The 25,516-nt window shown below is 41.5% G+C and overlaps 1 protein-coding gene across 2 annotated transcripts; it reads left to right on the top strand.

The window, feature by feature from the left end:
- The first annotated feature begins 3,770 nt into the window (after window positions 1-3,770).
- On the top strand, window positions 3,771-19,302 carry LPAR3 (lysophosphatidic acid receptor 3). Of its 2 annotated transcripts, none has more exons than XM_054165526.1 (3): window positions 3,771-3,828; window positions 12,335-13,092; window positions 18,728-19,302. In XM_054165526.1, exons 2-3 carry the CDS (start codon window positions 12,357-12,359, stop codon window positions 19,075-19,077), a joined length of 1,086 nt encoding a protein of 361 aa, XP_054021501.1. In that variant the 5' UTR covers window positions 3,771-3,828; window positions 12,335-12,356; the 3' UTR covers window positions 19,078-19,302. The 2 variants fall into 2 exon arrangements, with proteins under 2 accessions (XP_054021501.1, XP_054021500.1); XM_054165525.1 differs by lacking the exon at window positions 3,771-3,828 and adding an exon at window positions 7,474-7,506.
- The last annotated feature ends 6,214 nt before the right edge of the window (window positions 19,303-25,516 follow it).

Genomic DNA, 25,516 nt, shown 5'->3' on the forward strand with positions numbered 1-25,516 from the left:
GGTGATTCTGAAGACTTTTGGTGGTACTAACTGATCCTGAGAGTGGGTGGACTATACATTAGATACTACACTTTGTCTGAATGGGGTTATCTGCTCCCTAAAAGTAAACTGTAGCAGATGATGTGTTAGCTAGGACTTGGTCTTGATATGTATCCTTAACTATTAATGATGGACTCTGAAAGTTCTGTGCTGGCCTTTGCAATTTGAAATGCTGCCCTTACATGAATGAGATGTGTGACAGCTTAGTTTGGGGTAAGATGAAAGTTACACTGGTAGAACTTGAACGAGAGTGTGACTTATCATAAGCTGTTCTTGGAGAAGACTACTCAAAATACTGCAATATATCCCTTTGAAATCTGGCATGAAGATCAGTATCAGAGGCTAGATAACCATAACATAGGAAAACAATGGTCAGAAATTAAGTAGAACCTGGAAAATTCATGCTCTGATGCTGCCTGGCAGTCAGGAGAACAAAAACTCAACTGTTAAAAAATGAAGGGCTTGCTATCAGCATTGTTCAAAGTGTGTAGTCTTGTTAATAGAACTATATGTTCACCTGCAGCCCTAGATACAAAAGCTTGATTTGTTATCCTTGAGTAGGGAGAGTACAAGTTCACAGTACTGGCTGAGACCTTCAGTAGTGTTCCCATGAAACTTGCAGTGGGCAGATGTTGGAAGAATCAAACAACTGTAGCGTTTTCAGCAGTAAGCATCTCCGAGCTTTGAAGACCAAATGGCTGGTTGTAGTGTGGACTGGACTTGATATGGAGGGCAAGAGAGAAAATAATTGATTCTTGAATTAGATCATTTTTTCCCTCCATGCTGCCCCTGCAAACTGGAGAGTGAATACATGGGCAAAAGCAGTGCTGAATTCACATCTTTCCTTTTTTTTTTTTTGTAGGTTGAAAACCGCTTGTTTAATAGGTCTGTCTTGTGCCTGTCCTCTGGGATGTTTAAAGGAGAAGTTAATAACTGTAGCTTCTCCACCAGCATTTCTGGCCATCAGTTAAGAGCAGTAGTGACTGCAGTCTGGAAAAGATGTGTTGTCATTCAATTTTTTTCTCCCCTAGTATTTGCCTTCCTGACACTGAATAGCTGTTCTGGTTGGAAGTGAATGCTGGTTTGTCTTGCTTAGGCTGTGGCTAGATGTCTAGAAGAGATGGGTTTTGCATTAGTGTTTCCATGCATACAGCCTCTGCAAATTTTAGTACCCTTCTTGCTGAAATATCTGGGACAGAGAATCTTCTTCCCATCACAGTGTGAGCAATAGCCTCAGCTGTCACTACAGCTTTTGGATAACAAATCGCTGCCAATAACCAAAACCTCTCGCTATTAGCAAAGATCTTCTGTTAATGTCTTTTCACCAAACAGATGCCAACTGCATGATCTAGACCAGGTGATTACTGTCTTCCACTCAGGAGAGAAGACTGTACTGTAGAACTTGCTGGGGTCAGTGTTAGTCTTCAACATCTGCTTTGGGGCCCTGGATAATACAAGCGCTCTTCTGTAAACTGCTTCTTCTGTAAACAGCATTAACTAATAGCTAGCAGAGAGCTTTGTGGCCGTGTGCAGTCTTCTCTTTGTGCTAGATGCTGATCTTTCCACATTTTCTATTATTTTACTGGTAGCTTTCTCCAACGGCTTCCTAAATTAAGCAATTCCTTAGTCAAGAAGACAAAAATTCAGTATGCCTGAAAATGAATTGTATTTTCCTTAGCAACTTTCCTTCCCTTACATTTTTTTTCTTCCAAGTCTTAAATTAGAGACTTGAAGCAAGAAAAAGCAGGCAATTAATGCTACATTAGTGGCTCATTTATCATATAATGTGTTCCAGTGTGTGTTGCTGTGATGGGCAACTGTGTGAATTCTGCATTTCCTGTGGCTGTGAGATGTTATTGTGAAGGCTATGAACTGCCAATACCTGACTAAAGCAGGGCAAAGCCTTGGGCTGGATTTTTGTGGTGGTGGGTTTGGGGTTGGTTGGTTGGGGTTTTTTTTGTCTGGGGTTTTTTTGGTAATCAGAAATGAGATAGCACTTACGGAAGTACTTCCTGTTTCACAAATGGTGTGACAGATTCATCACATTGAGGTCCAGTGCTTCTCTTACCTAAGGCAGGTGAGGTATATCCTGTACCCTTGGCACTGAAAGTCATGGTGCAGGAGCCCCTAAGATCCAACTCAAACTACTTCTTTCCAATCTAGCAGGACACAGTGTGACCCACTGAAGCCACTGGTCAGATAAATACTTGTTTGTGAGAGAATCCTTAGGGAACAAGGGTAATTATCAACCAAAGGAACATTTCTTACTGATTTTGAAACTTAATTTCTATAATGGAATCGTAAAGCTTTCTTGTCTAGTATTGATTTTCTTAAATCATATGAGCTGTGTGCTAGGTAGACTACTGCTTCAGCCCTACCATATTAGAGCAGGTCACTAATGTGTTGTAGAAACCAATTTGTGTCTTCACCATCTGTTTGATGTTTTTTTCCTCGGGGTGGGGGGTGGAGGGGAAATAAAAAGCCAGGTGCTGAAGTTCCTCACTAGCTCTCTATTCTACAGAGATAAAATTTAACAGGAAGTGTGGCATATGTTGACTCTTAACTGTTGCATTAATATAGATTTGAGTACAGTTGCTGACTGATACGAGGTCCCCCTCCAACTGCTAAGGAGATGATGCACAGTAATGGAAGCAGAGCTGGAGCACAAGCTTTTGCAAAACGTTCTGAAAGTAAGCTGTTACTTTTGATTGTCTTGTTCCCTGGGAATAAGAAGCTTTTGCTAATTGCTTGTAGGACTTAGCAAAAGGAGGAGAGAAGTGGATGGAAAAGCAGCGAAAAGGTTGTATTAGAAAGAAGCAGGCAGAAAGGAGAAGAAAGCTTCCTGAACCATCTCAAGGTGAGAATTCAGGTGATGAAGACAGGGTTGATAAGATTATTTTCACTCATGTTTTGGGGCCTTTCTTTTATGGATAAATCAACAAAAGTCTACTGGAGGGGAGACTGGTATTTCATGTATGTGCGTGTGCCAGACTCCACCTAGTCTTTTAACACTCTGTCTAGGTTTCATGCTGTAATCATTGCCAGGATTTCTGGGAGTGAAGCAGGTACTTTTTGCTAAGCTTTCCTTTTTTTCAATTCTACAGTCCTGAGCAGACCCATGAGTCACTCTCTACTCCTTGGATTTATGTTTGGTCTTAGTAACAATTCAGGTAGGTGGTAATGGGTCATATCATCTGATCACCGTTTTTGGGTAAATTTGATCTTGTGCTGCCTCCTGCTTTTGAGTTCGGCTTGTTCTTCATAGCCAAGTGGTGCATGCCCAGTCTTGCACTTTGGAGCCGACCCGACCCTCAGGGTTTCTGGATCGCTGCTGGATGTGAGGTGCTTCCTGTTGTTCACTATACTCTGTCGCATGCACCTGTCTATGCTGTCCTGATCTATTCACAGAGATTACTGCTATTTTGTGTAGGTTTTGCTTTAGATCCCCAAAATGTGAATGCTGGTGGACCTGGTGAGCTTTTCAGAAACCGCAACCCTTTAGACGTGCGCAGCTTTCGGTTGCTCGAAGATGCTTGAGTGCCTTGTCTTTGCCCGCGCCCCAACCTTCGCACCCGGGGAAAAACAAACTCGTCACCAAACGCTTTGCTGTGCGCTCCAGAGCAGGTCCCGGGGCGCAGCTCGGGCGCGGAGCTGCCCGGCTGCGGGCCGAGCTGCGGGCCTGCGGCGCTGGATGGGTTAACGGAGTTGGGCGGGGGAGCCGGGCGCTCAGCGGGTGGCTCGGGAGGGCCCGCTCGGCGCGGCGGCGGCGCGGCGCTCCGGGGGCAGCCGGTGAGTGGGGCCGTGGGGGGACGGGGAAGAGCCGTCCCGATGGAGGCTTGGGTGAGGGGCCAGCGGGGGAGCACCTTTACCGTGGGCTGGATGAACTTCGTGATGCGTTAACTATTTTCCTAGTTGTCGGAGAGTACGAAACTTCCTGCAGTCCTGTTAAACTTACTCACACGGGGCTCCCCATTGCCAGCTCCCGCCCCGTGGCGATGAGCACAGCGCGGGGTCGCGCTCGGTATCCCCGGGGGCGGCGAGTCGCGTCGCGGTGCCTTCCTCACAGCCCTGCAGCCGTGCCCGGCACTCCTGACGCGACTACACTGTGCATAAGCACACGGAGCCTTCCCGCAGGCACACGTGTGAGCCTGCCTGCTTCGGGTCCCCCTGAGGCGCTGGCACTAAGGATAGATCACCCGGGAAGCTGGCACAGAGACTTTAATGAAGCATTTTATAAAGTATCATCTTAATCTAGCATTCTGTGAATCTATGCTATGTTTTTTGGTTAATTTGTTTTCCTTAAGGAGAAGAAAAAAAAAAAAAAAGCACTGTTGTACCTTTGTTTACAGAGGTCAGGTAGATAGGTCTGCTCCCCCTTTAGTAATAGGAATCTGGAAAAAGACATTTCTTCTTACAGATTGGTACGGTGAACTGCTGCACAATATGTAGTTCCGTGCATATTCTAAAGTCTTCTAAGAAGTGTAGTAAGAAGCGTTAACTCAAGTCCAATTCTATGGTGAAAAATCCAACATCACTAAGTTTATCTGTGTACTGAAAATGAACTGGCATTTTAAAAGAACCCCACCCCCACAAAACCACGAAAAACCCCCACCAAAAAACAACCCACCACAAACTTTTGAGAAACCACAATAAACAGCCAAACCAACTATCAAATTTCCACAACTGATAAAGCAGCAGCAGCTTTCATTAGCAAGTAAAGCTTAAAGATGTTTTTGGCTCTTTTTTCAGAATGCCAGACAATAGTTTCAGACAAGTTGGATTGTCTATGTCCTCATCCCCCTCTGTTAACCATTTTGAAACATCCTCCAGCATAAAAGTCTTTCTGCTTTCATATATATATAAGGTTTGACATTATAGAGACTATATTCCTCTTGGGCGTTAGTCTTGCAGATTTACATACCTGTTTCATTATGTCCACTTCTATGTCTCTAGTAATTATTTCTTGGAGCCCAGTGTTTCTGCCAGTCCCACTGAAATATTCACTGGCAAACCAGGGCTCTGCACCTGTTAACAAATCAAATACAGTCAGGTGGCTTGTTTTAATCAGCAGTGGTGTGATTCAGGTCCTCATCAGCTATGTGCTTTTATAACCAATAAAGGCTCACTTGGTTGTGGTTCTACTGAAATATTCTGTAAGTTCTGTAAAAGGAAACTATTTTGCTGAAGTGTAAATGGAGTTGATAATGATCAATGAGCAGACCTGGAGTTTCTGCAGGAGTGGAAAACTCAGTTTAGAAGTGGAACAGGTATTTTCTTCTAGGCATGTTTCACAACGTACAGGCTGTTTGAATGGCTTTTAAATACTTTAAATGCTGTGTCTGTTTCCACATTGTAGGATGACCTGCCAGCTCCTTCCAGAACCACACTTAAAGGAGACCAAATGAAAGCTTTGCAGTGAACTTTTTAGTTTGAACTCCATATATAGCTGTAGTAAACCATAATTTCAGAAAGTCTTAAATTACCAAAGTCTGAAGTCTAAACTTGTGGTAACTAGCAAGTTACTTAGTATCTGTCCCTAACAACTATCTGTAGTATATCAGAACTTTAAAAACCAGTTCAGTGCAGTAGAGCAGCTTTGTACTAAAGGGATTTCAGGAGCTGAAGCCTGGGCTTTGTAATGCCTTGGTGGAGGTGTCCCAATATCTCTGTACTGCACAGTTCAACTGTCTGTGCCAGTCTACAGCAGCTTGCAGAGGAACAGCACTGTTGCATATATACACAGGGTGACACTACTGTGCCCTGACTAAATCTGAAGTCTCTTATTCATCTCTGTGTACAGAGTGCTGTGGTCCATAGCTGACAGTACTACTGCCTCTCTCTGCAACTTAAATATTTGTCTTGAGGTTCTACATTTTGGGGGTAAGATTTATGCTTTTCTTGCGACCTTTTGTACCATATAGCCTTGGTATTTTACACAGGATATATAATAACAAGTAAAATCTTAGATATTTACACCACTAGTAAATTAGTTGCCAAAAAATCATCTTGATACCCTTCCCACGCCTTTTGTTTTCAGTCCAAAAGATGATGCCATTAAAATGGACTGCTACTGGAAATGACCAGAACCAATGTGGAAGTTTGAGCACTGCTGTAGTTTCCAGCAAGTAAATATAATGTAGATGAAGTAGGCTTGGAAAATGGATGTGGCACTCTGCTCTCCTTATTCTAAAAGGCATTGAAGACCAAGATGATGGAATGCTGCTGCTTGTGAATGCTTGATTTGAGTTCAGCCAATTATCTGAAACTGGGGATACTTAAGTTACACAGAAAAAATATAGCCTAACACAATACAACCAGAAGTACATTTCCTTGATAATAAATGAGTTGTCTGGATTAGAAACTTAGTCATTAAGCCTTACATTATTATTATTTTTTAATAATAATAACTTCTTTCCCAATTTGTAAAGCTGAATTTTAAAAATGGCTTTTAAACAAATGTATTTCCAGTTCCTTAAAGTGGACCACGTAGCATGTTGTTCCAAGTACAGGGAGTGCCCACAGAATTTCCTTAAAACCCAAAATGTGAAATGGTTACTTATGAGATAATTTGTCTCTGTAAAACCTGTTCAATGAACATCAGCTTCTATCACATTCTCTACTAAGACCAGATAAAAAAAAGCTTTGGTTTAAATTGTAGCATTTGGGCACAACTTTGGGTTCTTCGTGTTTTTCCCTCTCCGTTTTTTCTCTAAATTGATGATGTTGTTATAGTAACAATTAACTACTAAAGACAGTTAAAAGCGAACCAGAATACTTACCTCACAGAGCTCCTTCTTACAGTTACATATTAACACTTTTGGCCTCTGTTGTGTTACACACCCTTTTCTACCGTGGTATGTCTTTCTAAGCTGAGGTAACCTGAATGGGTTTCTTGGGTTACTGTGCAATCACTTGGCTGTGTTTTCTTCCATGGCCATACATGTACACAGGGTGTGGAGGGAAACAAGAAACCAATTCCATTTTTCAACTGGTACTCCTTGTATGTATAGCTTGGCCACCCAGCACCCCAGCTCTTCTGCTGCCTGAGCCTTTCTCTGGGAGTGAGGTGAGGGATTTTTCTGGCTACTGAAAAATCTAAGCCAGCACCAGTTGTTTATCCAGAAGAGGAAGAGACAGAGGGTGTTTGCACCTGCTTGTGGCACATGGTGCAGGCAAGCAAGAGCACTGCTGCATGGAGCCCTTGCTGAGGGCTGTGCAGTCTGCGTGCCTCCAGATGCTCCTTTTGTGGTACTGTATCAAGGGCTACCTGCTGCTCGTGGGATAAGTTTCCAAGGTCTCAGCAACATGTGCAGATAGGCAACTGCTGTGGCTCAATTCTCTGCTGTGGCTCAATTCTCATTCAACAACAGTTGAATGCAGAGTATTTCAAGTGACTTGCTTCCTTGCTCTGCCATGCCTGTGATCAGTCACCATGAAAATCTACCTTATGAAGAGCAACTTTTCAAGGTTTGTTTCCAATAACTACTGATATCCATAAGACTAATACCTCATCTTTGCTTAATGGGCAAGGAGGTGAAATGCTCCAGTGTAGGCTGGCAGCCTGCACAATTTGTAGGCTGAGCCTGGGTGCTGCTTACTCTGTGTGCTGTCCCACGGACCTGCCTAGGCTGTACCAGCTTTGCTTTCTTTCCTTCAGTTCTGGGGTGTTGCATTTTGGATACTGACCTGCCCTGAGTTTCTGCATAGAAATCCATGTGCCAGCTCATGAAAGCCAGCAGTAAACCAGGATGAGGTTCTGCCTTGATGAAATTTCCACATCTCACCCAATCTGATGTGCAGTCCTGCTCTATGGACTTCTCAGTCCAGTATGAACCTGACTTGAATCCTTGCACAGTAGCTCACTGTGCCAACCCAAGCTTGTGTTCTCCCTCCCTGTAACACTTACACAACATCAGGGCAGAAGCCATCAAAATCCCCTAAACTGATGCCAACTCTTCAATAAGATTGTAGTCAATGTATTGAAACAACTTGGTTTTTAATGGACAGGAAAGAGGCAGAAAACCAGTGGGGTGTGCCAGGGATCACATTATGCTTGCAGGCCAAATTTTGTAATGACCTTCTCATTAAAAACTATTTGAGCTTTCCTTCAGAAATGTCTGCATTGGTAATGAGTAACTCAACTTAAGAGCTAACTTGCAGGCTGAATTTAATTTTGAATCTAAGTGATTTAAAGGTGCTTTTAATGAGTTTTGAATCAAGGCTTTTTGTTGATTCAATAATTGATATCAAGTTTCACTATGAACATATAAAATTTTTTTAGCAACTTTGTTGATGCGAACAAGATTCTAATTGAGTAACAACTGCTAAAACGTGTTAGCTTGCATGTAGCTGAAGCTTTTATCCAAAACTTTATGTAGGTTATGTTTATTTCACTAATTCTGTGTTTTGGTGATCTATATATCTATACAGAGATCTCAGGTTGTACTGGATTGAGAAGAATTCTTAGTGCATGTTTTTTTTGCATTTGAAGCAAGTTAAAATGAAGCAAATCCTTTGAGATTTTGGGAACAGATGATTTCTCCCACTAGTGGCTTGTTTACTCAGAGTGGTAGAGGAAAACATACTTTCACAGCCTGTCAGTTTCTGATCTCTGCAGCCACTGTGGGTTAAAATGAAGTAATTAAATAACGGAAATAAGGAAAATAACCTTTTTTGACAATGGTGTGCTTTTGGTGCTTGCAAAGTTTTGATGCATTTGTTTGTGAAATAACTTGTGGCAAACTAATAGTTCAATCCATCTGTGGAATATGCAATATGTGGTTACTGCCATCAAGCTTTTGGAGATCTACATGGAGGGCTATAAAATACCAGGTGCTGTAGAAGACTGTTTACTGTCCTTTTCCATGAGAAATGAGAACTATCAAGCTCATGAGAGCCACTTTCAAAGCCAAAAAAGAAGGCCATTCTTCATGAAGCAAGTAGCAGAACTGGGCATCTCTCTACTGCAGACTGGGGAAGATGGTATTTTATTCATAAGGCTGGGCTGGCCAGTTTAGCTGTTTCTCTAAAATAATAGAAACTGAAGTAGTAAAACCAATGAACAAACAATTTTTTGCCTCAATTTTTAGTTTTTGTATACTTAATAAACAAATATGAACTATGTAATATTTCAGAGTTTGGATTTTTTTTCCTTTTCTTTCCAAGTTTAAACCTGCCTTGAGTAAGATAAACAACTCTCATTTGACTGCAGAAGAAAAGACCTGCCATGTGTTTTAACTGTGACATGATGGGATATCCTATCATGTATCTCTTACCTGTTTTGGACTGGGGCAGGGTCACTGACGATACATTTGAATAGCTCGGTCACAGCTGCACAGATTCTTTGTGTTCCGGCTCATTCTGCTGGGTGGACTTAAAATGAAGGTATGAAATAAACCACTATCTATAAAGACTCTGGTGTGACAAGTGCTTTTTGTATGTAAGCTTACATAGAAACCCAAGGGCTACATCACTGTTCTGAAGGACTGGGATGCAAACTAACTCCAGTTCAGCTACCATTGGGATGCAGCTTTCATTTGGACATCTCCAGAGCACCCCCTGTGGCCCTGAGTCTATTCCTTCCTGCCTTACGTCAACACCTCCAGGACATCTATTTCAAAATCATTTGTCCTTCGAGCTCTGCTTTGTGACAGCAAGTGTTTGTACTACAATTATTCTGTGGAGAACTAGATATGTGTGATTATTTTTTTAAAAAAATATTTCAACTATTATTATTAATGATTATTTATTTGGGCTACTACTTCATACCACTTCAGCTGATGGTGGAATATCAAACTGAAGTATTTGGCATGAGTTCATCATTGATATTTTTGATTTCTTTAAGCTTATTCTTCAGGTGAGATGCAGAAAGTATATGCAAATGTATTCTATTCTTCTGCCACTGCAAGTGAAAGAGATTAGTCTGTGGAGATGGTTATAGAGTAAGGTACAACATGTTCAGAAAACCTTCACTATAATTTTCACAGGGGTTTTTCTTTTTCATTTTTTCTTTCTTTCTTTCTTTCTTTCTTTCTTTTCCCCTCCCCTGCCATTCTTGCCCAAAATGCTGCTTCTATTTGCAGGCATTTGTGCTGTTCTGTAAATGCTTCATGTCAGGCTCACCAAGTCCTTTTCTGCCTTGATGGGTAAGAACAGAGATGTCTCAGCTGGGCAGGGTTCCCAGCAGTTGTCTGCATCTCCTGAGGGACTTCTGGTCACTTAATTCTGAGTTTGAGTTCTTCCAATATGAAAATGGGGAATGTACTGACTGCCCAGCTCTACTATATTGCCTTGAACAGGGAGTGGTAGGCATTGGATTCCAGTTGACTCCTTACAGTGTGTGTGAGGTACTGAGGGTTTTTACTTTTAGATGAAGGAATGCTCAGTAATATTTCATCACAAGAGATGATTTCTTTGTTTCTTTTAATTTCTTAAGTAACTGTTCTTAGTTGTATGTATTTTAATCTGCTGCTTTCATTAATATATTCTTCTGTAAAGGGTGTGGCTGCTTAGGTTCTTGAGAGTAATAGAATGGATCACAATGTTAAGTGGCCTGCTTGTATATTGACTACTTCATGTAAGGTGAGAACCAAGAAAATAAGACCAAAGAGCTAGTTTAGAAAAATGAAATAGTAAAATAATAATAAAATTAAAAATTGCATTACAATATTAACCATGGAATAGCACAAGTTAATTTGAAATTAAATAATACTACTATTACATGTGAGAAATAACACAAATAGCATGACTTACATGACAGAAGATGAACCTTTTGAATCTCAAAACTCAGAAGGAAATTGTAGCTTGTGAGCCAGCCTGCTGGGGTTTGCTTAATTTGTCTCCCAGTCCCTGGCCAGATGAGAGACAACTGTTAAGTAACCACAGAGTAATAGAGTGAACCTCACTTATCTGTGATCAGTTTCAGCTGCAGAGGTGAAAAGCTTATGCTTTTTGCATCTTTCTGCCTGTAACCACTTCTAGGTTTTTGTGTGGGGATGGAAAGAAAGAACCCAGTCTATCACTGGTACTTCCAACAGCCTGAGGCTCACAGGTTCATTTACAAAAGCTGTTAGTGTTGCTGTCTCTCCTGCAGTACTGATACTTTCTCCTCTTTGTTCTTAGACACAGGTATAATATTTATAGGCATATAGATATCCTTAGGCATTTAGTGTAATATTTAACATGGTCAGGATCTTATGCCAGTGCTAGATTTTGGAGTCTTGCTAGGAACTGTACAATGTCTGCTAATGCAGTCATCGTTAAAACATTTAGTCAGATACTGACAGCAAATAAATACAGTGGTGATGAGACAGACTCTTCCTATTAGGCTTTGAGACCCTTTAAGGTTCATAATAAAGGTGGTAAAATTGCTAAGGCAGCTGACATTGACCTCACTGGAGTGGCTGCAATGTGAGGTAATCTGGAACACAGACTCTCCCTTCCATCATGTTTAATAGCCCTGTCTCCAAAATACTGCTGAGTGGGTATAAGAAAAAACGTAATCCTAGTTCTACTGCTGTTGCTCGCTTAATCCTGGGGTTGGGTAGGGAGATGTGTTTTGATTTGGAAGATAATTGGACTGTGTGGTGCTTACAGGATTGACAGCCCAATAAAACAAGCCCTGGCTTTACACTAGTCACATAGGTAGAATCTATTTTTCTGTTTCCAGTGTGTTTACTTAAGTCCTGTAGCAACATAGGCTTGTGCTCAGAGTATATGTATCTGCAGCACCTTCTATACATACATTTTTGCATTTATTAGTACACACACACATTTCCAGTAATGGGCTTTAGTGCTTAGTCAGTATAGTGGAAGAGTTATGATTTATACTTCCCTGTTCTGACTGGATACATTGAGAAATGGAAATAATGATGGGGCTGTGGCTCAAACATGGGACTTCACAGCAAGAATGGCTTGGCTGCTACTCAGTCTCCAGAAAATCACTTTTAACCTCTTAACTTCCACTTTGTTGCTTGTACAGTATGACTCATAGTGCAAAGGAACTGCGCTGTGGTTTTGTAAGCAAGTAAGTCTTCTGAAAATACGTGGTACATCAAAGCATCCTGCACTGCAGTCCTCCAGTGAACAGACCATCTCCTTCTGCAATAACTCTGTCCCATATGGCTTTTTTACTGAACACCTCCAAATCTACCCTCTTATGTCCCTGGCCTGTGACCCCCTCCCACTAGAAAAAAAAATATGTTGGGTATGGTGATTGAAGCAAGGACCAATAATTGATTTTTTTATTTTTTTTTTAAATACTTTCTTTCTTCCCCCTCCCTTCCACCCTTCCTAGGATGTCGGGGCTTTAATTCAGGATGAACGAATGCTACTATGATAAGCGCATGGACTTCTTTTATAACAAGACAAACACTGACACAGTAGATGAGTGGACAGGACCAAAGCTTATCGTTGTTCTGTGTTTTGGGACATTTTTCTGTCTCTTCATTTTCATTTCAAATTCATTGGTCATAGCAGCCGTGGTGAAGAACAGAAGGTTTCATTTCCCCTTTTACTATCTCCTGGCCAATCTAGCCGCTGCAGACTTTTTTGCTGGTATTGCCTATGTCTTCCTGATGTTCAACACTGGCCCAGTGTCTAAGACGTTAACTGTTAACCGCTGGTTTTTGCGTCAGGGTCTTCTGGACACCAGCCTGACAGCTTCCCTGGTGAATCTTCTCGTCATCGCCGTTGAGCGGCACATGTCGATAATGCGGATGAAGATCCACAGTAATCTCACGAAGAAAAGAGTCACTTTTTTAATTATATCCATTTGGGCCATTGCTATTTTCATGGGTGCCGTTCCTACCCTGGGTTGGAACTGCCTCTGTGACATTACTGCCTGCTCATCCCTGGCGCCTATTTACAGCAGAAGTTACCTGGTGTTCTGGAGCATCTTAAACCTGGTTGTCTTCGTCATTATGGTGGTGGTTTACATAAGGATCTACATGTATGTCCAGAGGAAAACTAATGTCTTGTCATCTCACACTAGTGGATCCATTAGCCGTAGAAGAACCCCTATGAAGCTTATGAAGACTGTCATGACTGTCTTAGGTAAGAGATTACAAACCAGGGTGTGCGAGGCTGGCAGTGCTCATCAGTGGGTTTGTGTGGGTTTGAGTTTTGTTTGAAGCAAAATTTTAAAAGCCAACATCGCTCAAAACAAAACAAAAAAACCAGTCTTCTGTCTGCTTTAGCTAATGGAGTAAGTGTTGCATCAAATAGAGATGCAGAGATACGAAGCAGACCAGTCAGTAGGGGGCAGTTATATCCGGTTTGTTGTAGGGTGGAGGGAGGGACTACAAAACTTTGGAGGAAGGCTTGTGAAAATTCACTGCTGCTTACAGTTTCAAAATAATGTTCTTTAATATCTTCACAAGACCACAAATCCTGTGCCTGGATGGGGATTCTTTTTTTTGCACTTTTTCCTCTTGGTTGTTTCTTAAACACACCAACTTTTTCTTCCTGGACATGTGCATACCCTGGGAAAAAGAGAGCATGCCTGGCTGGTCTTTGACAGAGAATTGCTTTGCAAGGGGAGAATTCACTTTCATTTTGTGAAGACAGCACAGTGCAAAATATATTCAGATAATGATGATTAAAGCATGGCCTTGGATCATGACATTTGCCCTGGATTTTCCCCTAGAGACACTGTTGATATTTGAGCAGCTCAGGTCACTTCATCAGCTAGAAATGTTGTAGCTGCTTGTTAAATTGGATATGTACAAGGCAAATGATTGATTGTTGGAATGAAATGCTAATTGTAGCAGTCCATTTTCCTCCAGAAGACTTGAATGGTAGGGGGATGTTTTGCGGAAGCCAGGCATCATGCAAGCGTGGCTCACACAGCTTGCTGCAGGTAGAACTGCAGGGATGGTAGGACACTTGTGAAGTTGGGATCAGGTGGTAGTGCACTCTAAACCCATAAATATGGCTTTACTGCTCTGATGACGGTTCTGATGTTGTATGAGCCAGCACAGGAAAGCTAGTATCCATGTATACCTGGGGGGACATAGTTGTGTGGTACTGCTGCATTGTTGTACTAGAGAGCTCTGGGAGAGAAGTGTCACTTTGCAAGGAGTTGCCAGGGTAGGAATTCCAAGCTGAGAACACTTTCTTCCCCTTGTGGCCTATGGATGCTCTCTGCACAGTCTGGTATCTGGTTCTTTTATTTGTTTGATGTTTGGGGCTTTGTTTGTTTGTTTTATTTGTTTTCTCTGAAATAATAGTGCTATAGTACACAACAACTTAATGTCCTAAGTGATGTGTTAAAATGCTTTGGACTCTAAGATCAGTTAAAGGTTCTTATTTATACTTACATACTAAAAGTAGGTTACATTTACACCTATGAACCTTCTGAAGTTGGCTTGTCCACTGCAAGAGTCTTTTCCTTTTTCAGTCCCACCCAAGTTGTTATTCTCTTTTTTCCCTTTGGTTTGGCTTGATTAAAAGATCAGCATTAGCTTTTTGTTGCAGAATATGGCTTTTTAGCCACTAGATTAAACTATAATTTGGATAAAGCATTTAATGATGTTGTCTTCTGGGCCATGCAAATTTAACTTAGAAAACCTGAATGCTACTTCAGAGATCATGATTTTGTATATTACTTTGCCAGTCAGAAGCAAAACCAAAAAAGAACCTGCTGCCAAAGTAGTCAAATTAGTGTATGTGTTACAGGATGCAAAATCTACCCCCAACTCCTGTGTCAGAGGAAATCTATTTTACCATCTTCCTTCATATTAACTCTCCGAATTTTGACTCTGAGAAGCTTCTGAAGATGCTCTGGAGTACTTGTCTAATCTAACTGTAATTAAAGTGATTCCAAGATCTGTGGCTAGATGAAGTAGGACAGAAACCTGACTTCTACTTGATGTGCTCTGTTGATTTTATGGGTCTTTCAGGACAAACTCATCCTGCCCTGCTGCTGTGTGGAAGGAAGATGCATGTGTCTGGGCGCTGCTCGCATGCTGCTCCTCCTGTTTGCCTCCATCTCTTTTTCTGGCGGGAGAGGGAAGAGCCTGTGGCCAGCTCCCTCTCCAGTAAAACCTCACTGTCCTCTCTGGATAGAGTTCTCCTGTGGTCCTATGGTTAAGAGCTGGGGCAATCTGAGTTTCATTTTGACTTCATGGGTTCATGGTGATGGCAGCTGCAGGTGGGTGGTGGTACCACCCTTTGATGAGCTTGGATGTCCCCTTCCAAAGGCTGGAACTCGGGTCTCTGTCACAAAACTCTTTCTAACCTAACCCTTACAAGATCTTTCACAGGGTAGGAGCAGTTGAAATGTCTCTGTCTTTGGCCTGCTAAACCACATGTTATCTGGTTGAAACTGGAAAGTGGGAAACCTGGTAAAAGGGGGTGAAATCCTTTAAGACTAACTGGCATAATCCTAAATGTGTGACAGTAGCTTTGAAGAAGGATGACTGCAGGTGTGTGGGTACATTATATTCAAATGGTATGCATGAGATTCCTGCTGAAATAGCAACTTTGGGGTGGATGATTTTCAGTTTTAGTGAATTTATAGTTTAAATGCTAACTTGCTGTTTTAACTCTGGTGCACATGTGGCAAGGGCAACTGGAAGCTACTGCACTTTTTTCTTCAGTGTTGGCATGCCCAGGGACACTTCTGATGTGGAGAGTTTTATGACATGATGCTGCCAAAGCATCAGTAGTGCTTCCCAGGTATACAGGATTTAATTTTCAAGCAGGGATCATGTACTCTACAAGAAAAGCCATGTTTAAATCTAGTTGAAAACCCTCAAACTGACCTTAAAGCATTGTGATATCTGATCTCCCATAATCTGGTGGGAAGACTCGGAGCTGTTCTTCTGATTGATGTTGTAGCCAGGCTATATTTCATATAATTTCTGTGAATTTTACATAGTCCCAGAAATTAAATTATTTTTGGAGTGCAGTACTTTGTCTGAGAGAGGAGCTTCAGCAGGATGGAAAGTCTGCAAATGAGAATTGCCAGAGGGCTAAGACAAAGGTATCTATTTATGTTTAACCATAGTTCCCTCTGAAAGCTCTGTGGTAAAAATAGCAAAATCTGAGCAAGGCTGAGCCATGTCTCACTTTCATCACTGTAATGCTAAGAGCAGGGTGTGAATCTCTTCTCTTGTCTCTATACACAGCAAAATGTATTTTTGATGGAGTCAAAGCAACAGCCCCATGAAAGCATTCTACAGTAGCTCTGACACTGTCACTACATTGCCCTCATCCTTGCCTTTGGTCATGGGATGAGGGAAATGTGCAAAGAGATGCCTGAAGATGTTTCTTATCTTCCCTTTTGCCACTAAAACCTTTTAGCATTTTGCCTGTCTAGGTAGACAGGGATATATTCTGGGAGTTCACAGGCTACCACATTGTGGTTTTGTTTGAAGGAGAGATTTCTGTGTCTTTTCTTACATGTGGCTTTAGGGTCTGTTTCCTCTGCTGCTGATTTTCATGAAAGCAGCATTGCATGCTTTGTGGTACACATGGTGAAAATGCTTTTTGTGCTTGTTCTAAGCAGGGTTAGTTGCCATCTCAATTTCTGTATGAAGCCAGTGTGCTGGCAACTTTGCCAGTGACCTTTGGTGGCTGAGGAAAGCCCCCTGCCCAAATACTTACCAAGACACTCAGCTAGACACAGTAGTGTTGTCTGGGTGGTCTGGTTCCAGTGCCTGTTAAAACAGATGGGATTTGCTGGTTAATCCCAGGGCAATAAATCAGCCCAGTGCTTTCTTCATTGTAGACCCTGAGACAGTTGGTGTCACAACTGCTTACTCAGCATGTTGCAGCCAAACCAGTGTGTAATATAGAGGCTGACCAGAGAAAACAAGTGTTGTGGTAGCAGCTTGCAGCTCCCCATGACAGTGGGCTGTGGAAGAACAACTTTATGTAACAGTATGGCCCACCCATCAGATGGGAAGAAGTGTCCAGTGCTGCTGAAACCAGACCATGTGCATGTGCCAGAGCTCCTGGCTCTGGCTGCTTAGGTCCTGCTGTGAGCCAGGCTGCTCTCCCACTGTTTGCTGGCATAGCTCAGATATGGGAAAACAAGAGGCTTTAAAAAACATGAGTTGGACTTGCTTTCCTTACCAAAACTGTTGAACAGCTATTAGTACCCCCAGGAGAGCTTTTTAGCACATTGATGCTATCATCTTTATTTGTTTGGTATTGTGGGTGGGTTGTTGTGTTTTGTTTTTTTTCCCCCCTCCCCTCCTAAGCCCAAAAAAGAGGAAACTCTTCTGTTATAAATGATTGGAATTTCCTCAGTACACTGTGACTGTTGTGCAGAGTTGTAATTTTCTATTTCTGTATGTCAGACAGCAATTGTGGCTTGTGCTAAGGTAGTATTATCATGCATATGGCTACTTCTTCCTTGAACTCAAGGAGAGGGATGACAGGCTGCAGTGCTGGGGGGAGGCAGATGGGGCAGTTCAGAGCCCCTCCCAAGCTTGTGGCTCCAGCCTGCTTTCAGTCATAATGTTCCCCCTCCCCACCAGCCCTGCTCACACCCCTGGCTTTATGGTGAGGACATGCAATAACATAGAACTATGCAAATGTAACACTGAACTTCCTTCTAAACTGATTCCTATGCTTTCTGCTTTCTTCACGGTGTCTTCACTCTAATACATCTCTCTTATTCCTACTCCTCTACTCCTTGTGGGGTGTGGTGTGGGTGGGGTTTTGTGTGGTGGTTGGTGTTGTTTTTCCCCCTGTTAATGTAGTGTCTGGTGGGAGATGAGTGTGTTGTCCTACTCTGCCTCTTTCAGCTTTTATGATCACCTTGTGTCTTACTACTTTCTTGCTGTCACTTCTGTCTCCCAGCTGAAATGCAAGAGCCCTGCTGTTTGTGGTTTTCTTGTGTGGTTTCTTACTATCTTTTGGAGAAATGCCTCTCTTGCAGTTTTCTTGCTCCCCTATTACTGTTTCCATACTTCCCCATCCTTCATCCTATTTGTCTTTTTGTTTGTTTTCATTCTTTTCTTTGCTTCAGGGTTTTTGTTTTTGTTGTTTCTCCCCTTCCCCCCTCCACAACTGCTACATTTCTTTGTTCCTCTTCACTAACTTACCTGTTTGTTTCTTTCTCTCTTCATTTGCACCTTAATTTGTTTCCTGGATCTGAATTTTGAGTCTGAAGTATCCAGCACACAGAGCTTGAGGGGGAGCAGTGAAGAGAGGTGGGCTGCTGCTCCATCTGGGGAGGCAGCAGTGTTAGTGTGTCACAGACAGCAGTGTGCATCCTACAGTAGCTGCAGGGTTTCCAGCCAGGACACGTTTAAATGCTGTAACTCTTGCTTTATAATTTTGGCAGTATGCCCACAGCTTTACAGAGCGAGCGGCTGAGTGATGGAAGATACACCTTTTCTTTGGATCATATTTCAACAGTGGCAGAAGCAGGCCACCTAGGATCTTCTCCTTTGGCATGTGAGAGTTAGGCAGGAAGTCTGTTCCAAGTGCTAGTTCCCTGCTTTTTAAGCCCTGGAGCTTCTGTTTATTTATCAGTGTGGACAAATTGCCGTTGTGCTGACCTTTTTCCACATGTGTTTGAGCTAATGCTGTGAGCAGCTGGAATCTTACTCACCAAAAGCTATCCTGTCTCATGCTCAGGGGTTGACAGAGAAGCTGTAGTAGCTTGTGATTTGTTGTTGTTTGGTATTGGGTTTTGTTTTGTTTTGTTTCTTTTTTTCTTCCATATCTCTAGGTGCTTTTGTTGTCTGCTGGACCCCTGGCCTGGTTGTCTTACTGCTTGATGGTCTGAACTGCACCAACTGTGGGATTCAGGATGTTAAAAGATGGTTTCTTCTCCTGGCCCTGTTGAACTCTGTCATGAATCCAATAATTTATTCTTACAAAGATGATGAAATGTGGGGTACTATGAAAAGGATGATTTGCTGCTTCTCTGAGGATAAAAGCCAGGAGAGACGCTCCTCACGGATCCCCTCAACAGTTCTCTGCAGAAGCACAGATACCTCGGGACACTACATTGAAGATGGCATTATTCAAGGGACAGTTTGTGGAAAAGGAGAGCTTGGTGACAAAGGAAACTCCTGAGCTGTTCACGGGACTGACTTGGCTGGAAAAGGAGGAGAGGGGGAAGGGAGAGGTTTTGTAAGAGAAGATTGACTGGCAAAGCTAGTAAACAATATATCCACTTTGTTCCAGAGCCTAAACTCCAGTGTTAACAAAAGTTCTTATAAATAATTGCCTGGTGGAAAAACACTTTGTAATGAAGAAAACTTTCTGTGCTGCTGTCTTTCTCTTTTTTTTTTTTTTTTTTTTTTTTTCCCTTTTAAGTACATGAAATTGTTGTTGTTGGGTTTTTCATATGAATGGAATAACTACATCTCAGAGACTTTTTGTGCATGGAAACAAAATGTAAGTAATGTAGTAAGACCGTTTTTAACTCCTACAGAGGGAATAAACTTGCCTCACTGTGCAAGTTTGGTATTCATTGAATATTTAAGCTTTGAACAGTTTCTGTACATCTTGAGGAGGATTGTAGGCTTGACTGGACAGAATTGCAATTTGTTTTCTCAGTTTCATAGTTCACAGTACCTTTTCTCTTCCTCCCCCTTGTCTTGCTTCCAAAATAGGTAGTTTGATGGTTGATTACAGCAATGCCAGAAACCTGGCTGTGATGGGAAGCCCAGACCAGACACTATCATGTGTGAGTATGTCTGACCATGGATTGTCAGGATCTGAGAGTATTAAAGGCATAAAAGCCATTACTACTTCTGTAGTGGTATGAATGCTGCAAGGAGATACATTGCGCACTCTGCTGCTGTTGTACAGGCAGGCAGTGAGCATGGATGAACAGAAGAGCAGCGTGGCTGTGTTCATTATGCTGATTTCATACTTTCCTAAATAACCTCAAATGGGTATGCTCACCTCTCTTGAGAGACATTGAATCAAAAACTCCATTTTAAGAGGGTGAGCTCATGGGGAAGTTTAAATGTGTGTACATGCGGGTTCAATCAAGCTATTTAAAGCAGAAACTAATTTACAGGCAAAAAAGCCTGAAACCAAGGTAAACCCCTGAAAGAGTACAATATGCATTGATTTGCCTGCTTGTCTGGACCACATTTAACTTCTGGTTTGCAAGCACATCTTACTGAAAGGTACCTGAGGAAGAGGCTATGAAACAGCAAGCAATGAAGGGCTTTCAGAATTATGACTAATCAAGTCTAGCATCAATGCAGCCCCAGCTCAAAAAGCTGTGGAGTTTTGACTTGTGGAGTGTGCTCTAATAAAAGATCCAGCGATTTAAACCTCTAGGGTAAAGTTTTTAAGTTTAAGGTTTGAAAGGTTACAATCAAAAACTGGAATGTGGATTTCTCAGTACTCCAGAAATCTGGTTCCTGCTGTTTGGTTTCAACAGCAGTGAGTTTCCTGCTACCCACCTTAATTTCAAGAAGAGTTACCTGTGTTGTGTTCTAGAGGAGGTTTGATCCCTAGTATTAAAGCAATTGACCACAACCTGAGTCATTTTGGAAATGACCACTTGGAGTTGTCAGAGAACAATATCAAAAGTATACTGTACAAGGCTGTGGTTTGGGCAAGTTCTTTCTTTGGTGCAACTTGAATGTGGGTATCTGAACAGTGCTGGTCAAAGCAAAACCAGCACTTGGCTCATTGGCCAGTTTGCAGTTTTGTAGAAGGCACTGGGAGATTTCATAGCAGGCCTTAAGTTATGAACAGAGCAAACCCTTGTTCAGAGAGCTCTCCCATAGCACAAGTTACCTTGTAGGGCTATGACCTAACATTTCAAGGTAAATGCTGTATTTATGAGTAATGCTGGAAAGGTTTACATGTTTTGGGTTTTGTTTTGTTTTTGCCATTAAAATGCAATGTTCTTGTGCTAATACTACTTTGTTAGTTTGGTGTCATGAAAAGTATGTAAAATGATGCTTTCTAGAGCCAGTGGCATTGCAAAGGCATAGTTAGCATGCAAGCATTCCTGTCCCTACAGCTACCTGCAGTGCACAGTTTGTGTTAACTAGGATGAAGCTCTGTATACAAAGCTATCAGAAAATAAAATGCTACTTCAAGATAAATTGCTTGTGTTGTTCAATCACCACCAAAACAGGAAACACTACCTAAGCACCACAGTCGGCAGTAAATGGCTGCTGTTGCATTGCTCATTTCCACAGAATCATCCAAGATAAAACTGATTAAACAGGAGATAAAAATGAAGATGGGGAAACTTTGTTTCATGTCACCATAGGGAAGTGGGGTGGGGTTTAATAAAATAGTCATGTTTACTAGCAGTACTAGACACTGTAATGCTTGTTTGAATCAGGTCCTGAAGAAAGCTTGGATGAAAATGTGGAACATCTTCAGTATAGGAGAAAACACTAGGTCTGTCCTGCAAAGCTTGGACTTTGGGCTAAAGGATGATCACATGTGGATTATTTTTGCAGGTAAGCAGGAGAAGGTGACTCTTGTAAAAGGTAAGGGACTGCATTATTTATAGAGCACCTCATTCAATGTACTCCTGGTCTGGATTAAGATCTGACATGTATTATCAGTTAAGGAAGTGGGAGGATTTGAGGTCATCATTCTTATTTTTTATCTCATTTAAAATAACAAAACCAAAAAACCCCAACAAGACAAGCCCCCAAACAAACAAAATAGTCTCCAAAAGCTTGCAAACTGGTGTTCTTTGAATGGTATTGTTTCTGGTATCATGCCTTCTGTTTTGGCATGATGCTTCCCTCAGAGCTGCTAACTCTGTCTGTCTACTACTATGAATTACGATGTGACATGACTGGAACAGGAAACTGGTCTTGCATCAAACAGCTACAGCAGAGGCTGTATAATGTTCCCTCTATCAAACTGTCTAAACATCCAGTTACTCACTTAGCAGGGAATTTCTCTTTAACTCCATAAACATTTATCAGAATGGTTTGTCTCCAGGGAAACATTAAAGTACCAGTTGTACTTGAGTTTAAAAAAAAAAAAAAAGGCAATTGGTGAAGGCAAATTCCATGGGATTTCCCTGTTGCCTTTTTCACTAATGTCCCAGAACAATAATACAAAAATCATTCTGTTGACTCTGAATGTTCCTGCTTCTGTTTGTGTATTCTAGCATACTGATGTGTCAGATAAAATTCACTATTTGGGGGAATGCTTTAGGCTGAACACCCACAGAAACCTTAGGACATGAATTAATTCTTAGGAAACTGAGGAACACATTAGGTTGGATAACTAAAGGGTTTGGTTGGATAACTAAAAAGTTTCACATGTTCCTGGTAATGCTGGAGGTCTCTGTGTCTGAGATCGCCTTGAGAGCTGCTGTAGAGCAGTAAGTAGCTAGCAGATACTTCTAATATAATTTTTGCATCAGTTACGTCTTGAGGACCTTCTTATTTTCTCTTCTCCAGCTGCTTGTCTCCCAAACCAGAGCTGCTTTTCCATTCTGTCAGTGGGTCCAAGAAGAAATGTTCCACTGTTTTTCTTGGAGCAGTATGTATGGTTTGTTCTCTGTGGTTAGCACTCCTAGCACTCCTGTAAAGCTTGTGTGGTCATGATCAGGAGAGATGCTTTTCATAGAATTATTATTTTTAAAAGCTGGAAACAATGGGGTTTTATTTTACATGATAGATCTTTTAAATCTTTTTGGATAAGCAGCTGGAATGATCATTGTTTAATAACTGTGTGTGGGAGAGAAGTTTCTCTAGTATCTGTGCTGTCAGTTTGACCTAGGTGGTGTAGGTGATGAGTCCCTCTGGGAAAGTAGCCAAGTCAATTCTGCATGAAGATTTCTAAATTACTGATTATTGGAAGCTGATAGAGGAAGGCACATCTGAAACTTGTTATTTTTTCTTTTGCTCTTTCCCTACAGTTCCAACTATTGACCACTATCCTAGCAGATACACTGCAGGGTCAGCCTGTGGTATGGCCCAAAGCAACTGCTGCTTGCAAAAGTAGTGTGGAAAATATATAGAAATGTCAAAAAGAAAAATGCAGGGAATTCTGTTATTTATCCTAGCCTATAAATTCTAACAATATTTTAAATAATATGAAAGAAGCAACCCCACATTTCCCCTTGCACCCACTCCCTTCTTATGCTGGTGCAGCGATTCATGAGACCATATGGTAAACTGCAGTGGATCTGAAAGATAACCTGAATGATCTATGTTGCTAGTAACTAGGGAAGATTTTCTACTTGTCATGAGCTAGCAGCTGCATTATCTCCTCAATTTATGTAGAGTCACACAGATTATTTGTTTTCTAGAAATCTGTGTAAAGTACAGTCCTCCTTGAATGCTACCCTTTGCAGTGAGTAGACATGCTTCTACTAGGGGGGTTGGGGGTGGGTGGGAGTGGGGGGGAGGGAAAGGTAAAAAAATATCCATCTGGAAGCAAGGAACGAAGTCATGATAGTTTTCCTCCCACCCAGGTCTTTTGGAAAATAAGGAATTTAGATACCTCTATGATTTGTGCCAGTCTTCAAAATATCCTGTGTATTTATCAGGTATTAATTGGTGTCTGGGCTTCTTATGTATGTATTTTTATAATATTGAGGGTGCTTTTTGACTGCAGCAGGCAGAAGTACCTGTTTTCCTCCAAACTACTTCAAAGTGCTATTTTGCAGCCCATAGGTTGTTGCTGTAGGGTCTGGGCAACGACCACAGCAACGAGGCTAAAACACAAGCAGAACATAGAGAGAATCCCAGACCAAAGACTCCCCTCAAGCAACTCGTATTTATATCTCTGCTCTTGTTGTGGCTGCATGAGATTGGTTAACAAGCTTTTCTTAAGACTCTTATTGGCTAGTGATACTCATTCAGCTAGCGCAGCTGACTCCTATCTCATTTACTATAGTTACTCATTAAGCTAGTGCAGGCAGTTCCTAGCTCATCTCACAGTTTTTCACCCTTAAACATTGGGTCCAGGGGACTTTCCAGATTCTCATGGGAACACAGATTCATCACGGTCCCCCACAATAGGTATACTGTTTTAGTTGTCTTGCATGTGCATCTATACATCTTCTTTTGTGTGGGTTGAAATGAAACAAGTTTCAAACCAACCTCTGCTATGTTTATCACAGACAACTGTGCTAGGAGCAGCTCTTTTTTCTGAACTAGCCTTTACTAGTATCTCAGTTGTGCACTTAAGACTTGCACAGCCCTCTAAGAAAATCTATATGCAGAGTAAGAAGCACACAAATCATTAATCTGTTCTCCCCACTAACTGTACTTTTAACTTAGAAGTTAACTTCATTGAAACCATAGATACAGTCTAACTTCTCTAAAAAAGCCCAAACTAACCAAACAAACAATCCCATTAAAAACCCCATGACAAACCAAGCACACTCCCTGACTAAACAATTCTGCATGTCAGTAGGCCTGGAGTGAGCAAGGTACTTACCTTCTGTGACCTTTATTTTACCTGGCATGCTTTGACATATATGAAAATAAGGAAGTTGTGTTTCTGGGCACAAGTAATTGTTTGGAGGTTTGGTAGTTCATCTCCTGCAGATGTGTTTTTCATCTGGGGAGGTTCTTTAGCTTTCCTCCTAATGCTGCTGTGGAATGAGATGGAACATTGGCCTGTAAGCATCATTGTTGATCTCACCTAGTATTGCATGTGTAACAGTTAAGAAGTTATATCTACTGTCTTGACCATTAATGTTAAGAATCACATGCATATACTACACTAAGGCTAGTTTTATCTCCAGCTACCATTTATGTTTATGCAAACAAATGCTTGGTATGCTGGCTTTAATTAGGTTTCTGTTAAGAATATGTTACTAATGGATGCCAAAATGCATGGGAGTGAAAAGGCTTGACCTCCAGAGATGGAAATGTTATTAATGGTTAAATGATTCTATTCAAATCCTGGTTAATGCATCAGTTGTTACAAATGTCAGTGTAGTTGTTTGTACAGTGCACTCTGTGATACTGTGCTGGAATTTTCCCACAGGTATAAAGGAGTTAATTAAGTTAGAAACACCAGATTTTGTGCCTATAAGGGTAAAGGACACTTAGACTGGGAACTCACAATTCCTCACTCAGGTGGTTAGCTTTAACTTTCTGCACAGTTGCATTGCTTTCAATAGAGCCTTTTCTGTGGAAGGAGTCCCATGTGTGTCAGCATATGTGAGATGAAGACATTTAATGTCATGATTTAGACTGCAAGTTTCTGCTATATGGGCAACTGTCCCATTACCAAGAGGTGCAGCTGCAGCAGGCTGGCTTCCTTCACACACCAGACACAACAGCTGATTTTAAAGAGGAAACATTTGGGCCCATAAGAACAAATCTGCAATGTTGGATTATGTCCTAAATTTGACCTACATTGTTTTGTCCTATTTTCTGCTTTTAATCTTGTTGCATGGTCCATGTAATTTTTTTCTGTGTTCTGCTTTGTTCCTCAAAGCATAGATTAAACAACATTTTTTTCTAAACAGATATATTCCAGCAGTACCAGGTTCTAGATCAACTCTCCAATTTCACAGACCAGAGAGCCATAAAAAGGAATAAAT

This window comes from Dryobates pubescens, chromosome 11 (assembly GCF_014839835.1).
Source record: "Dryobates pubescens isolate bDryPub1 chromosome 11, bDryPub1.pri, whole genome shotgun sequence".
In the NCBI taxonomy this organism is placed as follows: domain Eukaryota; kingdom Metazoa; phylum Chordata; class Aves; order Piciformes; family Picidae; genus Dryobates; species Dryobates pubescens.

Coding starts and splice junctions, on each gene's coding strand:
- LPAR3 (XM_054165526.1), top strand. CDS start 12,357: ATGAACGAATGCTACTATGATAAGCGCATGGACTTCTTTTATAACAAG. Junction 13,093..18,727: donor GACTGTCATGACTGTCTTAG/GTAAGAGATTAC, acceptor CCATATCTCTAG/GTGCTTTTGTTGTCTGCTGG.